Raw genomic sequence first — 17,740 nt, forward strand, 5'->3', positions numbered from 1 at the left:
ATACTTGCTCTTCTAGCTAAAGGGTCTACATAGTCCCCAGTCTTGAATGAACAAGAAGATCACGGTTGCTTGCCTGTGCTGATTTCTGGAGGAATTTCCTCTTCCTTACAGGGATCATCGTCACTCACATAGGTTTCTTCTGATTCATCCTTCACTTCAACACTAATCACATCTTCAGCCTGCATCACACAAATCAAAATTAAATGGTAACATAGAATGATAGAATGCACATATGTCAGATGATTCTTAAACGAGAGTCGTTACCATACGGATGGCACAACTGATTTTGTTGTAATGTTGGACCAGCCTCACTAATCTGGATGTACATAACCTGGCATTAATGAACATTGTAGGAAAAAGACTACACAATGATCATAGAGTACAACCTGGGTACTGAGGTAATGTGTGTCAAATGTTAGTCATAGCAGATGACAGCCAACGTTTCAAGGCCTAGCAGTCTCTTCCTCGGGACATACAAGTATATAGAGCATCTGTCGGCAGCCTTTAGGGCCGCTCCAACCTGCTAGTAAGTGATGTGCATAGTTTGGTGGCTGCACCACATTCATTAAGTTCCATTGAGAATTTACTTTTGCGCATTAGATGTGTAATTTGTGCAAATGCACAGGAGGCACAGAGGGGGGAGAAGGTGGCACAGTAGCCTGCAACTGGCCACGCCTGGCCAGCTTTGAGGGGGTTGCAGCTGCTGACTAGAGGGTCCCAGGAGGACGGCGCGGGCACAGGATGACTGCAGCGGGCTGCAAGAAGCCCCAGGTAAGTTAAACTGGTTTTTTTTCAGGCTTAAAGGGAATCTGAAGTGAAAATAAATTTATGATATAATGAATTGTATGTGAAGTACAGCTATGAAATAACACAATAGTAGCAAAGATATGAGTATCATATTGTTTCCAGTAACAGAAGAGATAAGAAACTTCACTTGTTATCTATGCAAAAGAGCTTCTCTGAGCTCTCTGACTTATTTAGTCAGAGAGCAATGCTATTTTCTGAAGCACTTACTGGTTTGTTTTTTTTGGACTTTACCCCCCGCGGTACGAATTTCTCCGTCCCTTCCCCCCCCCCCCCCTAAAAAACCAAGGGACGGAGAAATCCGTACCTGCCGCGCTACCGCCGCTGTCCGCGGTCCCGCCGCACGTGCACGCCGCCGCCCGCTCACCCGGAGATCAACGAACAGGAAAATCCATTCCATTCCCGTTCGTTGATCTAAGCCCCCACAATGATCTGCTGCTTCTTTGAGAAACAGCGTGATCATTGTGATTTTCCCAGCCTTCCGGACGCTTACAGGTCTCATGTAAACAAACTCACTGTGGCCATCTTGTGGCCAAATAGTAAAACTACACCCTAAAGCATTTTACATATACAAATACATTAGTTTTACACAATAAATTAACTCATTACCTCCCACACTCCCCAATTTTATTTTTTTTTGTAATAAAAAAAAAAAAAAAAAAAAGTACAATAAAAAAAAACAAAACATAAATAGTTACCTTAGGGACTGAACTTTTAAATATTTATGTCAAGAGGGTATAACACTGTTACTTTATAAACTACGGGCTTGTAATTAGGGATGGATGCAAAACTGAAAAAAAATGCACCTTTATTTTAATATTAAAATATTGGCGCCAAACATTGTGATAGGGACATTATTTAAACGGTTTTATAACTGGGACAAATGGGCAAATACATTTCATGGGTTTTAATTACAGTAGCATGCATTATTTAAAAACTATAATGGCCGAAAACTGAAAAATAATACTTTTTCCCCCACATTTTTTCCTATTTTCCCATTTAAACACATTTAGAATAAAATAATTATTGGCATAATGTCCCACCTAAAGAAAGCCCAATTGTTGGCAAAAAAAACAAGATATAGTTCATTTCATTGCGATAAGTAATAATAAAGTTATAGACGAATGAATGGAAGGAGTGCTGAAAGGTGAAAATTGCTCTGGTGTTCAAGGGGTAAAACCCCTCAGGGGTGAAGTGGTTAAGACTCGCTACTTTTTCTTCCTCAAAAGTGGAGGAAAAAAAAAATAGTCCCAAGCAGGGAGTTCCTGACTTGTGAACGCCGGCTAATACAAACCTCCAACCCACCGTAATGTCGGGGACTCCCTGTACTGTGCCCATGCAGAGGAAGACACAGGGGGACAAACTGAAATCAAGGGGACACAAAGGAGCATAGAGGACACAAGGAGGACAGAGACAGACACAGGAGAACAGAAGAGGACACAATAGGTACAAGGGGGCATAATCTGCAAGATGCCCCTTCACTATGGATGCACCAGGTTTAGTTTATATATTTCCCCTGGTTTTTGTCCTCTAAACCTAGGTGGGTCTTGTGATCAGGGGCATCTTTTAGTTCGAAAAATACGATATACAGCAAAGAAACAATAAAGGACAACTTCATTATTAGAATATTAGAAAATAATGCAATGTTCTACAAAAAAAAATAAAAAAATAAAAAAGCTATACACCTGAAAATAAAATTTTTCGCTTCAGTGACACTAAGTATCCCAATATAATGTTATCTTGTCTTGTCTTTAATTCAACTTTAAAGCAACTAAAAAGTTACTAATGTATTTCTGATCCTATGTATGCCAGGGTGGCACAAGACCTTAAAAATGCAGACATAAAGCCTTTTAAAAAAGAGGTGGATGTCTGGATTTCTCCATTTCTGTCTTTACAAATTGCTAAAATTGATTGTATTATTTTGTACAGCCCTCAATGCAGTACCTGAAGGTAGTTTGGGGTCATGTGATATTCCTGTGAAGGATCCTGGGGGGAAATGGGAACGCTCTCTGTTGGATCTCGGTCACTGGGCGTATCTGTAGGATGTAAACATGTCATTCCACAATAGCAGTCATATGAAGTTCTGTTGTGCCAAACACTATTTATAACAAAGAACACATTCTGCAATGATAAACACTGGCAGGGACAACCCAGCCATATTCATGTCCTTAAAGTGACCCTTTCAATACTTCTTATATAAAAACTTTCTATTTTTGAAGTACTAGATGTGTGTTCATTTATAATAGTAGTTCTATCACAATACCATTTCACTGTATTAAAAGCATGGCCTTCAACTGGAGTGGCTTTTAATGCAGGATTGCGGAAACAAGTCGTGAGAGTCAGAACTCAGCTTGCAGTGCCGATTCCCCGGATCGAATCCCAACTAGTTCATTATCTGCATGGAGTTTGTATGTTCTCGCCATGTCTACGTGGGTTTTCCCCCAGGTACCATGATTTCCTCCCACATAAAAAAAAAATAAGAACAACACACACACACACACACACACACACACACCTGCCCCTAGACTACAATGAACATATGACTATGGTAGAGATTAGATTGTGAGCCCCTCTGAGGGACAGTTAGTGACATGACTAGCTGTGACTACTTCCTGTGTGTTAGGTTGCTGCTCTCCTGTCTTTGTACATTTAAATGCCGCACTGACAGCTGACACACACAGCTACTCCTCCTCTCTTGAGAAAGCAGGCTGACTCCTGAGGAACTAGTGGGGTCTATTGGGAAGCCCTCTGTCCTTCTCTGCCTACACACCTTGCATCCTGTTACCTTCCTGGGCTAAGTATCCTCCTTCCCTAGGCACTGTATACAGTTCATGGGCTGCTCCCTGGGCATAGTCAGGGTTTGATTTGCACACAGAGATCTTTTTACTGTTTGATATCTTGTTGTGCACATTGATTATTTCCTTATTTTGATTATTATTTCACTATAGCACTTATGCATTGCATCAGCATCCTTATATCACAATGCATTTCATCATTCCTGAACCCGGGGTCAATCACACAGATTGCTGACATTTCATTGTAGTTGGGCAGTATAATAGGTTACTGTCATGGCAAATATTTTTATTGGGGTTTTTTATGCGTTATAATTGTATTGTACTATCATAAGGTATTGAATTAGCATTGATCAAGTTATAATAAAGATCCTGTACATATTTTTTTTTTCAATCTTTAACTGAGTGGTGCAGTTTTTTGGGGCTTTCTGTTCTTCTCTGGGTGCATGAGTGTATACAGCACAGCCTCCAGCATCCGCTACTGGTGGGGATCGTATGATCCCGGATATATGTGCTTGCAGGTTGATCGAGCGACCGGCTACAAAAACACAGACTTTCCTCTGCTAGTACTTACCGAGCCTCCAGCGATGTCTAGCAGCCTCCCCATACCTGCTTGTGGGCTCCTAATGTCTTTCTGGCTTCCTCTATGCACGCAATTCAGCATGTCATATGACCCGCATCGGGTCAGGTGACACAGCGGCTTCCATACAGTGCCGGAAAGCTGCTAGGAGGCAGCGAGGCGGTACAGGAAGGCAACCAGACATCACTGGAGGCTCGATAAGTATTTAAAATGCCCCCAAACTCCCCCCATGCCGCAAAACTATAGTCCCCATTAGGCATGAAAGATAAATCGAATTCAAACCGAAATCACGATCACCAAGATCACAATTTCGGAATCGTCAAATCGGCGATTATCGCGATCATGTAATTTCCACATGGGGAAGTTTGAAGAAGCAGCTTCAAACTTCCCCAAAGTCCCAGCCGGTGCGGCCCGTAGCATTGGACATACCTTCCGCACAAGTCCAACGCTGTCTGTTTGCTCTTGTGCTTGGCAAAACTCCAGGTTCCTGTATGTCAAATGACATACAGGAAGTATGCCATGCATTAGAGCCTGCAGGAGGTGAAGTGGATAGACGGGCATCGCTGGACTCGCCCTGGAAGCTATGTCCAGCACTGCTGCAGCTTTGGTGACAGAGGAGGCACAGGAGGCACAGAGGGGGCACAAAGAGAGACACAGAGCGATCACAGAGACACAAAGGGGGCAAGAGAGAGACCCAAAGCAGGCATGAAGTGGCAAAGGAGGGACAAAGAGAAACAGGGGGACAGAGGGGGAACAAACAGGCATAGAGGGGGAACAAAGCTTAATTTGAAGGAAATCGTGAATCGAAATCGCAATTTTGGACAGAAATCGCTCAATTCAATTTTTTCCTAAAATAGTTCAGGCCTAGACCCCTTATCCTTCAAGCATGTGGGTTAGTTGAAACTTCCGATTGCCTAAATTCTGGATAGCGGGGACTCTGCTGTAGTCTGTAAAGAACTGCGGAAAGTACGGATGCTGCATAAGTACTAAATAATAATAATAATAATAATAATAATAATTATTATATGGCATATGCTTTGTCTGACTAACTGGAAAATCACAGATGGGTAGTCTGCAAAAATAAGCAGCGAAGTAATTCTACAGGAGACAGACTGTATGCAATATGCAATTAACTTTTTCACCTGAGTTTTCTCCCTGGTGATATTTTCACATCTTGCCATAAAATGCATTTTAAACCACCAGCAATCAAGAAAATACTCAAAATAAATTTGATAGTACTTTTTCACCAACTTTTGGGTACTTTTTTATTTGTAAAATGCTGCAAAGTTATTTTTTTTTGAGAAGATGAAAATTATCTCCTAGGAGATAACTCAGGTGAAAAAGTTAATTGCATATGGGCCTGTATATCTGTTTACTACTCACCTATGCAGGACTCAATATAGAGGTCCTCCTCCTCCTTAATCCTTATAAAGCTTTCCTTCACCATCTCAGAAGAGACTCTCCCATTGGTTGCACGGGTATCTGTTAATAAAGATGCTTGTTTAAAAAACATGAAAGTAGAAGGATGTTGCCTGAATAGAGACAAAACAAGGAGAATGTGACTTATTTTGTCTTTAGTGTTTGTCCCTCACCTGTACTGATCTCTGGAGAAATGTCCTCCTCTTTACATGATCCATCACATCTCACATACGTCTCTTCACTCTAATAAGTGTTAAACGACACAGACCGTTAATTAACCAGGTCAACTTAAGTCTCCATTTAAAGCAGAATATAACCCTGCATTTCAACTTTGCTCTAAAACATTATTTACAGTATATTATATGCAACCAGCATTTTTTTTACTAGACCAGCATTGGAAGGGTTACACAGAGCTTTAAAATTCCTGGAGATTTCTGCAGATGCATCCAAGCTGACATAGATACATTTATGTAAACAAAATGTATCTAAGTGTTGAATGTGACTCACTCTCTCTCACTGAGAAGGAGCTGGAGGACAGCCAAAGAGTGTGCAACATTTCTCAATAGATACATTTGACTAAATAGAATGTAACAATCTGAACTTCTGCATATCTCTCCACGGAACTTTAAACCTCTTTGTTTAACCCTTCCAATGCTGGTCTAGTAAAATATAATGCATATAATATGCTGTAAATAATGTTTTAGAGCAAAGTTGAAATGCAGGGTTATATTCCGCTTTAAATGATCTAGAGAGTATTGTTAAAATAGAAGGTGAACTTAACAAGAAAAGGGTTAAAGAAACCTGAAGATAGTAAAAAAAAAAATCACTTATCTGGGGCTTCTGCCAGCCCTCTGCAGCTCACTTTCATTTCTGGCAGTCGCTGCCCACTGTGCCTGTGTGGCCCTGGCCTTGCGCATCCTCGTTTGTGCTCCCGTCACCAGGAGCATCCTGTGGAGGCGCAGTAGAGATTTTCTCGTACTGCACAGGATGCTCTCCGCTATGTGAGGACATACAAGGACGCGGGGTGTGCATGGCCATGCAGACGCAGTGGACGTCGACGAGAACTAAAGTGAGCAGTGGCAGGGAAAGGTTTGGTAACATTGCAGGCAGAGGGCCGCTGCAGGGAACTGGCAGAAGCTCCAGGTAAGTGAAACAATTTTTTTTTAATTTCACTATCTTCAGGTTTGTTTGTTTTAAGATTAAACGGGGCCTAAGGCAAGGTACTAGCCTTCACTCCTCCTATAGTCTTTTTGGTGAGTTGAGGTAGGAGAGTGGTCAGAGAAAGTGTCATATGGGCCCCTTGATGCCAACTAGGCCCCAGGCAGTTGCTTAGGTCGTCTTTGGATGATCCTGCCCATTCAGATGCTAAATAATTGTCACCAGAAAGTGATCATTTTAGCAACAACAGCTATACAGACGCGTGTTTGAGTACAGCCCAGCACTCTGTTCTACCCTATGGAGAGAGGACAAGTGGTAGGCGGCAAATAACAGTAATGGTGGTCGTACATTACATGGGGCAACCAGAAAACGGAAAATTGTTACTTACCTATCGGTAATTTTCCTTTCCCGATGCTTATATGTCGTCACACATGGGTAGACGTCTCGCCCCTTCTACCCCATAGGACCCTGATGTTATAAATGTCGGCTTCTGCCCCACCTCTCCAGTCTTATGTAGCCTCGAACACTGAAGCCCATAGAAGGGAGGGTCGTGTGACGACATATAAGCATCGGGAAAGGAAAATTACTGATAGGTAAGTAACAATTTTCTGTTTTCTCTATGCTTAATGTCGTCACACATGGGACTTAACTAGGAAGAAATGAAGGGAGGGAGACCAAATGCTGTGCAAACAAAGGTGAATTTAATTAATCATGCGGTATGTGACAACAAAACAGCTTTACCAAACAAAGTGGATGACTGGGCTGTCATATCTACCCTATAATGTTTCATAAAGGTATGAATCGTGGTCCAGTTCGCTGCCTGGCATATCTTTTCTGCTGGCACCTTATTGAACGCAGCCCAAGAGGTGGAAATACCTCTGGTGGAGTGCGCCCGTATCTGCTCTGGCGGCACTAAGTTAAGAGTCCTATATGCCAGCTGTATAGCTTTAACTATCCAAGAAGCGATAGTCCTCACCGACGCTGGCTCTCCCTTCTTGTAACCGGCCGGGATTACCCATAACCTTTCTGTTTTTTCGAAAGTCTGCTGTGGCCTGCAGGTAGCAACTTACTGCCTGTACTACGTCCAGTGGATGTGGTTGTTGCGATTCGTCCACTGTGAGAGAAGGTAGTGTCCAGTCTTGGTTCAGATGGAACGTTGAAGCCACCTTTGGAATAAATTGTAATGGCCTTAGAACTAGGCGATCCAGAAAGATGGTTAGGTAGGGTTCATTGCACCCTAGCTCCTGCAGTTCAGACACCCTTCTCGCCGGCGCTATAGCAACCAGAAAGATGGTCTTTAGCGTTTTGTTCCACATGTTGCACGCCTCAATAGGATGAAAGGGGGGAGCCGAGTAAACATCAAGCACCAGGGGTAAATCCCATTTTGGGAAGACTGGCTTTTTAGGTGGCCTTAATTTAAGCACAGCTCTCATAAATTGCCTGACTAAAGGGTTTGTTGCCCAAGACTTCCCCGTAAATGTTGAAATAGCTGAAGTGTGTACCTTCAGGGTGATACCCCAGTCCTAACGCTAAACCTCTCTGCAAGAATTCTAGCATCTGGTGAGGTTCTGGTTTCAAAGGGTCTATTCCCTTTTCTTGAGTATAGAGTAGAAAGCGATTCCATATCATTGAATAAGTACTGTTAGTAGTGGGTTTCCTAGACTTGAGCATTGTCTGTATGACTGCCTCTGAGCATCCTTCTTCCCTCAACCTTTGCCCCTCAATTTCCAAGCCATGAGGTTGAGTCTTTCCGGGTTCCTGTGAAATATTGCTCCCTGGAAAAGAAGATTGGGACTGTGAGGTAGGGGTAGAGGTGGCCGCGTGCTCATCTCCAGCAATAATGAGAACCATGGGCGGTTGGGCCAGTATGGTATTATGGCTACTACCGTAATCCTCTCTGTTATCAATCTGACTAGTAGCCGATTAATAAGTGATGTCGGTGGGAACACATGCCAGGTTGGATCTCCATGGTGCTGTAATTGCGTCCACTGCCGTCGCTCTGTTGCAGCGATATCTGGTTATAAATCTGGCACACTTTGTATTCTGAGGAGTTGCCATGAGATCCAGGTCCGGTGTACCCCATTTCTTGCAAATCCATTGGTAGACCTCCTGAGACAGGCACCATTCGTTGTTGCAGACAGTGTGCCTGCTCAGGTAGTCCGCTGTGACGTTGGTTTCTCCCGGGATATAAACAGACTTCAAGTCCCACAGGTTTATTTCCGCAAATTGGAAAATCTTGGCCGACTCCTGTAGTAACTGGAGACTTCGCGTACCCCCTTGTCTTCTCAGGTAGGCCACGGCTGTGGAGTTGTCCATCCTCAGTACTACTGTCTTTCCCACAATTTGTTGACGAAAGGCTAGCAGGGCTTGATGAGCTGCCCGCAATTCCAGTATGTTTGCTGGTATCTGATTGCTGAATGTCTCCCAGCGCCCCTGAGCTGTTTGTTTTTCGCAGTGGGCTCCCCAGCCCCTGGCGCTGGCATCTGACGTAACTGTGGTCGGTACTCCATGTTGCATTAGGTGGTGTTTGGATAGATTCTCCTTCACTGTCCACCATTCCAGACTGTTTCTCATTAGAGGGGTCAGGAGTATTGTCTGGTTGTAGTTGTCTTTCTTCCACTGGGAGAGGAACCCCCATTGGAAAGGCCTTATGTGCCAATGGGCCCACCGGATCATTGGGATAGTGGATGTTAAAGTCCCTATATAGCTCATACACTCTGGAAGGCTCCTTAATGAACGTATCTTTTTGGACTTCGCAATTATCAATTGCATCTTCTCTAAGGGTAGTGACAGAGAATTGTTCAGTGTGTCGATCAAAGCCCCCAGGAATATCGTCTTTTGGGCAGGCTCTAGTTGGCTCTTCTTTATGTTGATTTTCCAGCCGAACTGTGAAAGTGTGTCTAGGAGGATGTTTTTCTGTTGTTTGATCGTTTCTACATTCTGCGACAGTAGTAGGAGGTCGTCGAGGTAGTGAAATATGTGTAGACCTCGTGTACGAAGAAGGGCTACCAGCGAAAGTAGGACCTTGGAGAATGTCCGAGGGGCAGTGCATATCCCAAATGGGAGACATGTAAACTGGTAGTGCTCCTCTCCTACTGCGAATCTTAGATATTGCTGAAAAGCTGGAGCGATAGGGATATGCAAGTAGGCGTCTTCTAAATCCGCCGAAAGCATCCAGTCTTCCTTCATTATGCACTGAACAATTGACTGCAAGGTTTCCATTTTGAACTTTTTGACACGAATGTGCCGGTTTAGGAACCTTAAATCCAGCACCGGGCGCCAATCTCCTGTTTTCTTCAAAACGAAAAACAAGGGGGAGTATAGCCCGTCGCCTGCCTTCTGTTGGGACTGGCCTTATAGCTTTCTTCTCCAGTAACGTCTGAATGTAGTCTATTAGCACCTTCTGTTTGTCTATTGTGGCTGGGATTCTTGTTGAGACAAACCTGGAGTGGGGGGGTTGCAACGAATTTCCAGCGATGTCCTTGAGTGACTGTCATTACCCAAGGGTTGGATATATTTTCCGCCCAGATCTGACCGAATTGGCACAATCTCCCCCCTACCGGACACACCTGGGCGGTCTGACTGTCAAAAGGTCTTCGGTTGCGAAGATGAAGGGTTAGTGGTGTTCCTTTGCTTCGTTATGTGCTGCAAATTAGCCTGAGTACTTTGCCAAGTTCTTCTAAACTCCTTCCCAGGTCTATATGACCTTGCTGATGTGAATCTTTGCTGCTGGTATTTACTCGTCTGTTGGGTGAAAGGACGCTTGTTTTTCCTATCTTGCGGTATTAGTCCCAACTTGCCTCCGGTCACTCTCTTTATTGCTGTGTCCATTTCATCCCCAAACAGGTGTTCTCCGTCATAGGATATCCTGCACCAATCCTGACGCGAAGTTGGGTCTGCTATCCATGCCTTCAACCATAAAGATCTCTTCGCTACAACCGAGGAGTACATGGTTCTTGCTGAGCATCTTACGATATCTACGGCTGCCTCCCCAATGTAGTCTGCCGATAGTTTGAGGTCTTCTAACCCTGATATTATGGCCTCCTTGTCTGCATCTGCTCTAACAGCTTCCTCTATATTTGTTGTCCACACTCTAAGTGCTCATGCCACTGCGGTCAGGGCTATTGCTGGTCTAGCCGCACCTCCTGCCGTAGCATAGACTCTTGGTTCCGAGTCTATCCTTCTGTCCATGCCATCTCTAAAGCTAATGGCATCCTCACGAGGAAGAGTAGTTGGTCTTGCTAGCCTCATAACTGAGGCGTCCACCACTGGTGGGTTATCCAGCTGCTTTGCGTCTTGTTCATGCATTGGATATAATTTCCCAAGCCTATTATGTAGGGGTGGTCTCTTTTCTGCTTTCTTCCACTCTTCTTTAAATATGTCCGCAATTTCTTGCATTAGTGGAAAGGGTGTCACCTTTTTCTTTAAATGGGCATAATATTGTTTCTGTTTCATGGGTTTATCCGCCATATCATCCTCGTCATCTTCCCACTCAATAGCCTGCCTGACAGCGCATACAAATGGTTCCACCAGCGCAAAGTCAAAGCCTAAGTGTAGTTCGTCCTGGTCTTCAGCACTTGATGCCTGAGTCTGTTCTGTGGATGCAGCGGGTATAGGCGGCATTGCTGCAATATACTCCTTCATGGAATCCTGAACCGCCTGTTTGATTAGATTAGCTACATCCAGTGGAGCCTGATCTGGTTCTTTTGACATCTCCTGAAAGCATAGTCTACAAACAGTCTTCCCTGGCATCACATAGTTGCTACAGGCCCAGCATCTCCTCGTAGACCTTTCCCTTGATCTTGACTTTGATCTACGCATGGACCTTGAACTACGCCTTCTTCTAGACCTGCTTCTGTCTCTCCTATGATGCTGCGAGGGACTTTTTCTCCTGGAACGAGACCTTGACGACTTCTTAGCTTGCTTCCTGGGGCTGTTAATTAAACAGACAGGAAATTATTTTAATATGCACTCTGATACGGAAGAACGGGCAGAACCTACCTTATAGCACCCCTACCTTTCAGCCCTTCGCTGGTCTGTTTTGTGAGGCCTGGGATCAATAGGGGCAGGTGAAGCCACTGCAAGTAAGAAAAAAAGCAAAGGTCTAGAGTAGCCTGGCCCCGTCAGCACTCGCACAATAAAAACATTATCATTCAGTACATTATATGCTCTGCCCGTGTCACTCACCGTCCTCCTCAACTTCCACTTCTATCCCCACCTGTTGCTCCATAGCGGCGTCTCTGCAGTGACAGCGTCCCGCGTGTGGCCGCCAGCAACTCGCGCGGTGGACATTTAAATAACTTCCGGGTACGCATCCAATCTCCAACGCGGCGGAAGTTACGCAACCATGCGGAAGTCGGCATTGAAGCGCATACGTCACCTCCGGATGGACGCAGGCCTAGCGCGGACGGGAGAGGGCGGGGCTGGGCAGAAAGCAAGCGTAAGCATAAAGAAGGAGGAGAGAGGGGAAAGATCCCAGGCCCGAGTCTTCTTATTGAAAGGAGTTTAAAACATATGCGTCAGCAGCGTTCTATTCAGGTAATTTATACCTATATATGCCTGCGCACTGACCCCGGAAAGACCAGCAGAAAAACGGGGTCCCTCCCTTTGAGCTAGTTTATAGCTATATGGGGCATCACTATAGAGGCATATAGCGGAAAAAGCCAGAGGAACCGGCTAGGTAGGGGTTAAAAATAAAAATAAAGTACCAAATTGGTCTATGCTCTCTTCGGATCCCTGGGGTGAAGTGGTCGAGGACAAAAAAAAAAAAGACTGGAGAGGTGGGGCAGAAGCCGACATTTATAACATCAGGGTCCTATGGGGTAAAAGGGGCGGGACGTCTACCCATGTGTGACGACATTAAGCATAGGGAAACAACCATCAGATGGATCCCTCTGTGATCAGATTCAAACAGAGAGGAATCTATTTCCTGCCCACACACTGCATTGGAAGTTGTCCTAGCGCTGCCTGCTGAACTGCCCCATATTTAGGCCTCGTTCAAATGGGGTGCATTGAAAAATGTCTAAAAGCGCATGATAAAAAAACGCATGTGCGCGCTTTAGTGCACGTTTCAGTGCGGTGCGCTTTTTTTAAGCATGCTTTGCTTAATGTAGCAGTAGTAGTTGTCAAAGCTTTGTTTTCATATGTAAATGTATTTTTTTCCAAATAGGGGGTTGAAAACGCGCCAAAAAAAGTGCACCCATTCACTTGCAGTGATGTGCGCTTTACAGCTCAACGCACAGAAATGCATGTACCACTACGTTTTTGTAACACAGCTCAGCACAGCACATAGATGTAAACCAGGCACATTAAATTACATGGGAAAATCAATACCTTGCAGCACGCACAGGGCAATGCACTGTGCAAAGCGCACAGAAACGGCCCTGATGTGAACGAGGCCTAAATGTGAGACACTGATTTCCATCTAATTGCTGCAATAATAATTTCAATATTTGTATATTTCTTGTCTCCTGTCGGACTCAAAGTGCTTGGGAGCTGCAGCCAATGAGGGCACACTCAGGCTGTAGCAGCGTTAGGCCTGAAACCCACTAGGAGCGCTTTTCTGAGGTCTTTGCGATTTGAAAAGCTCCTGCTAATGTTATGCAATGGGTGTGATCTTATAATATGGATTTTATAAAAATCCCCCATAGCATTGCATTAGCGAGAGCTTTTTCAAATCACTAGCGCTTACAAAAGGCTGCTAATGGGTTTGAGCCCTTAGGGAGTCTTGCCCAAGGACTCCTTACTAAATAGGAAGAGCTAATATTCAAACCCTGGTCTCCTATGTCAGAGGTGGTGCCCTTATCCAGAACACTAACCCCATATCCTTACAGATCCCTCGGTTTCCTCCTGGTCCACTCAGTTTTGCCACTCTGAAAGAAAAACAAAAAACCTGTAGTGGGCTACTGTGCATGTGCGGCCCAAGCCCTGGGTCCCCTTAACCTCCCTTGCGTTCTGGATGAGCTGAGCTCGTCCAGAGACGCCGGAGGTCACCACTCAGGCCCTAGTGGGCCGATTTAAATAATTTTTTTTGAAACACGCAGCTAGCAGTTTCCTAGCTGCGTGTTTCTCCGATCGACACAGCCGCTGATCCGCCGTGAAAGAGGCCCCCCCCCCCCCCCCCCCCCGCAGACCTCATGCGCAGCCTGGCCAATAAGTGCCAGGCAGCGCTGAGGGGTGGATTGGGATGCCGTCTGACGTCACGACATCGATGACGTCAGTCCGATCATCGCCATGGCGACGGGGGGGGGGGGGGGGGGGATAGCCCTCAGAACGGGATTTTCGGACGGGTCTTCACGCCGGCGGCGATTGGACGGGTGTGAGGGATAGAGCAGGGGGGGGAGGGGGGGGGGGGAAGCATGTAGCTAGCGATAGGCTAGCTACATGGGAAAAAGAATAGGTAAAAAGAAAACCTCCCGTGGCCGTGCGCAGCACGGAATCAGAATGCCAGGGAGGTTAATCACCCTCCCATGGCTGAGAGCATTCGGCATCCTGGCCATGGGAGCACAATCAAGGAGGTGCGTAGCCTGGGCCATGCATGCACAGTAGCCCACAGCAGCTTTCACAGGGGCAAATCGGCACCACAGAAGGGACCGGGGGCAGACTGAGGGATCTGTAAGGCTATGGGGGCTGGAAGAAGAACCCAGGTGAGTAAAATATATATTTTTCTCCCATGTCAGGTACACTATGTCTGAACATTAAAGTTTCACGTTTATGACTACCATCAGGGTTTATTTCTGTTTTAGAGCACTCAGTTCTATCGACCTCATAATGATCTAAGTAAGATATTGGTTGGCTGCTGTGCAGGTTCCAGGAATAGAATGGACTGGTACATCTCTGGTGAATATCTGTTGCTGGATCCATCTGTGAGTAGAACAAACACAGACAAAGTAATTGTTTCCATAAGTGGAACCTCCATACTGTTCTCTCCTTTACAATAAGGAAGCCTCTTAATTAGTAATGGGGGAGACAGCTGATTCTCTGTCATAGCTTCCTTGCTTTGATACGTGTGTCCTTCTAAACGCTTCCCCTCCACCATGGATAAATGTACAGTGTCATTTTGACACCTTACAGGAGCCTGATACACACACAAAGATACAATCACCCTCCAGGCACATCCCTTTTACTGCTCTTATTGGATAATGTCCCATAATCCCTAGCATTGCTCACCTCTCCCATCAGCAGCTCAATCATTTCATTGGAGATTTCTTGCACCTTCTTGCTCTGTTTCAGGTGGAGATTTGGAGGCTCTATAACGAGGCTTTGAGTCTTTATCAAGCTGGATGCGAGCAAGCCGTCGGATAACTTAAAAGCTACATAGTTCTATATTAAAAAGCAAAAACATCAGGTCATGCTATAATATAAACCAAACTATTCATTCTTGATGTGTCAGTATAAATGTTATTATAAACACTTTGATTTTTCCAGTCACCAGTTGGGGAGGGGGAGGCATGCAAATCCACAGACCGCTTGACAGATCCAAGACTAATCTTCAGAGACAAAGGTGTGTGCACATGCACGGAAAAGGTCATCTGCATGGACTGGGATTTGATCTCTTAGGCAACACTTCGGGTTAAAGTGCTATATAAAAGCATTAATTATATCCAAACCATGCGCTGCCTTACAGTCCTTTAATTAGAGTCCACAGAGAATGCAACCATATGCAGGTAATTTCCAGGTCTTCCACTTTAATGCACCTCAGAAAAAATAGAAAATGAACAAATCATTGCATACGGTGTATGACTTAGGGAATCTTCCACCGTATAGTTCCCGTGTGGTGTGTTACTGCTCCACCTTCTGTGCACAATGCACCACTAGGGACCTCTATCACCTTATGGCTGCCCAGACCCACAGACAGCTTACTTAGCGTAATGACCACGATGGCTTCCCAAAACCATGGGATTAGCGAAGATCCTCATTAACATGCAATAAAAACATAGCCTGCTTTCCATTTTTGGGGGGGGGGGGGGGGGGGCCTCGGACGAGGACACCAAATGCCACTAAGGATCACCGTGTCTCCAAGAATATGGGGCCACCTCAATGGTTCAATGTGCACCCAGCTCCTCCAAGGACCGTGCTCACCTTATCACCTTAAACATTGGCTGCCCAGACCATAGACAGCATAAAACACACGTGTGCACAGCCTTACTCCGACAGATGGTCCCCCGATCGGCATCTTGTACCACCTCAACACAAATAAAAGCAGTCCCACTGCAACTAAATATAACTTCTATGGTGTAAAACCTTTTATCAAAGAAAACCTGTAACGAAGAAAACCTCCCCTGGGGGGAACTCACCTCTGGTGGGGGAAGCCTCTGGATCCTACTGAGGCTTCCCCCATCCTCCTCGGTCCCACGGCGGTGGAGAAAAAGCTCCCCGAACAGCGGGGACTTAAATAATTACCTTCCCGGCTCCAGCGCAGGCACAGTATCGGCTCTCCGCCTCGGAGATAGGCGGAAATAGCCGATCACCTGCACAGTAGAGCGGACCTGACAGAGATCGGCTATTTTCGCCTATCTCCGTGCACAGAGCAGCAACAGCTCCCCCGCTGGAGCCAGGGAAGGTAAATAAATCAGCGCTTATCAAAGGTGAATTCCGGGACACTTCGGGGGAGCCAGTGCTGGACTGCCTGCAGCTACAGGGGTGGGGGAAGCCTCATTGGGACTCTGAGGCTTTCTCCTCCCGAGGAACTTTTTTTCGGTACAGGTTCTGTTTAAGATCAAAGAAGCGCGACTCACAAGCATCCAAGTTTACAAGCATATAAAACAAGATCCAAGGACGTCTCCCCCATGCACTGCAGCACTTCCTAACCTTCAGCCACTCCCTACGCGTTTCGTCTGACTCATCAGGGGCTCAGGGCAGGATTGGCATGCAGTGCTTAAAATCCCCACCCCTAATGCCTATTCAAATCACTTCAAGTTCAGTGGTCACAAAACTTCCTCCATAATAATACATACAGTTTCTGTTTTAAAATACAGCGCTCGATTGCTGCACGCAGATCCATAACCATTTATGAATTAATTACCCACTTACTGGTAGTTTTAATCAATCCCCTCCATATGGTTGCATTCTATAGACTCTAATTATTGGACTGTAAGGCAGCGCATGGTTTGGATCTAATTAACTATGTAATGATGTTTATGTGACATTTATCTATGCAGCAAGCCTACAGGTATAGAAACAGGGCATAGTGAAAGGTTGTAGAGCGCTCCAACCCCCCCCCCCCCCTCTATATAAAAGCATTGCAGGGCTACAGCCTGGTGACGCATTCTGTTGCCCTGGAGAAGGGCAACAGTGAAGCGCACAATGGAGGGGCTCTAAGTAGGAGGGGCAAGGAGGAGAACAATGCGCTTTACCGAGATGATCCGACACTCGGAATCTCTCAGCAATGCTTCAACAAGGCTGTACACACTAGATTCTTAGCAGAGACAGCCCTGATTAGCTGCCTTGGCCAAGAACCATCTAGTGTCTGTACGAGACTTTACAGTCCCATCAGAAGAGTTCCCAATATAATCCCAAACACCGTCACATCTAATACAGCGGTGGGCAAACTAAGGCCGTGGGCCTTATCTGTCACATGGGTTTTGAATCCGTGCCCGCCCATAAAGGACTGGATTTATCTTCTCTCCTTCCTCTCTGAAGAGTTGTGAGCGGTGCATTATAAGTTTAACTCACCCAATCACACTTTCCAGCGGCGATCTCCATGGCCACGGTGGCGTCATGTGACCTGCTGTCAGTAGATCACCGTTGGAAGATGTGATGTAAACCTATCATAATGCACCACTAGCAACTCTGCAGGGAGGAGAGGCATGCGGGCCGCTAGAGTAATGCAGCGCCCAGCGGAAAAAGTTTTTTCACTTCTGGTCTAATACCGCTACCATAGTCTAAAGCTATGTACACATCAAGGGATTGCAGTCACCCAGCAAGGATCGGGATCAATCTCTCAGGCGACGCAGTACAGATGTGTCACTAGCCTCCAGGCTAGCGA

General features: G+C 45.5%; 1 protein-coding gene across 1 annotated transcript in view; it reads right to left on the minus strand.

Moving 5' to 3' along the window:
* The window catches only part of LOC137536785 (zinc finger protein 665-like), a 62,563-nt gene that overhangs the window by 7,089 nt on the left and 37,734 nt on the right, over positions 1-17,740 (minus strand). Inside the window, exons 11-15 of the mRNA XM_068258987.1 lie at positions 14,923-15,075; positions 5,769-5,838; positions 5,560-5,658; positions 2,749-2,840; positions 74-179 (exon numbers count right to left, since the gene is read on the minus strand). Coding sequence (XP_068115088.1) covers positions 74-179; positions 2,749-2,840; positions 5,560-5,658; positions 5,769-5,838; positions 14,923-15,075 — 520 coding nt within the window. The remainder of the gene's footprint in view (positions 1-73; positions 180-2,748; positions 2,841-5,559; positions 5,659-5,768; positions 5,839-14,922; positions 15,076-17,740) is intronic.

This window comes from Hyperolius riggenbachi, chromosome 10 (assembly GCF_040937935.1).
Source record: "Hyperolius riggenbachi isolate aHypRig1 chromosome 10, aHypRig1.pri, whole genome shotgun sequence".
Classification (NCBI taxonomy): Eukaryota; Metazoa; Chordata; class Amphibia; order Anura; family Hyperoliidae; genus Hyperolius; species Hyperolius riggenbachi.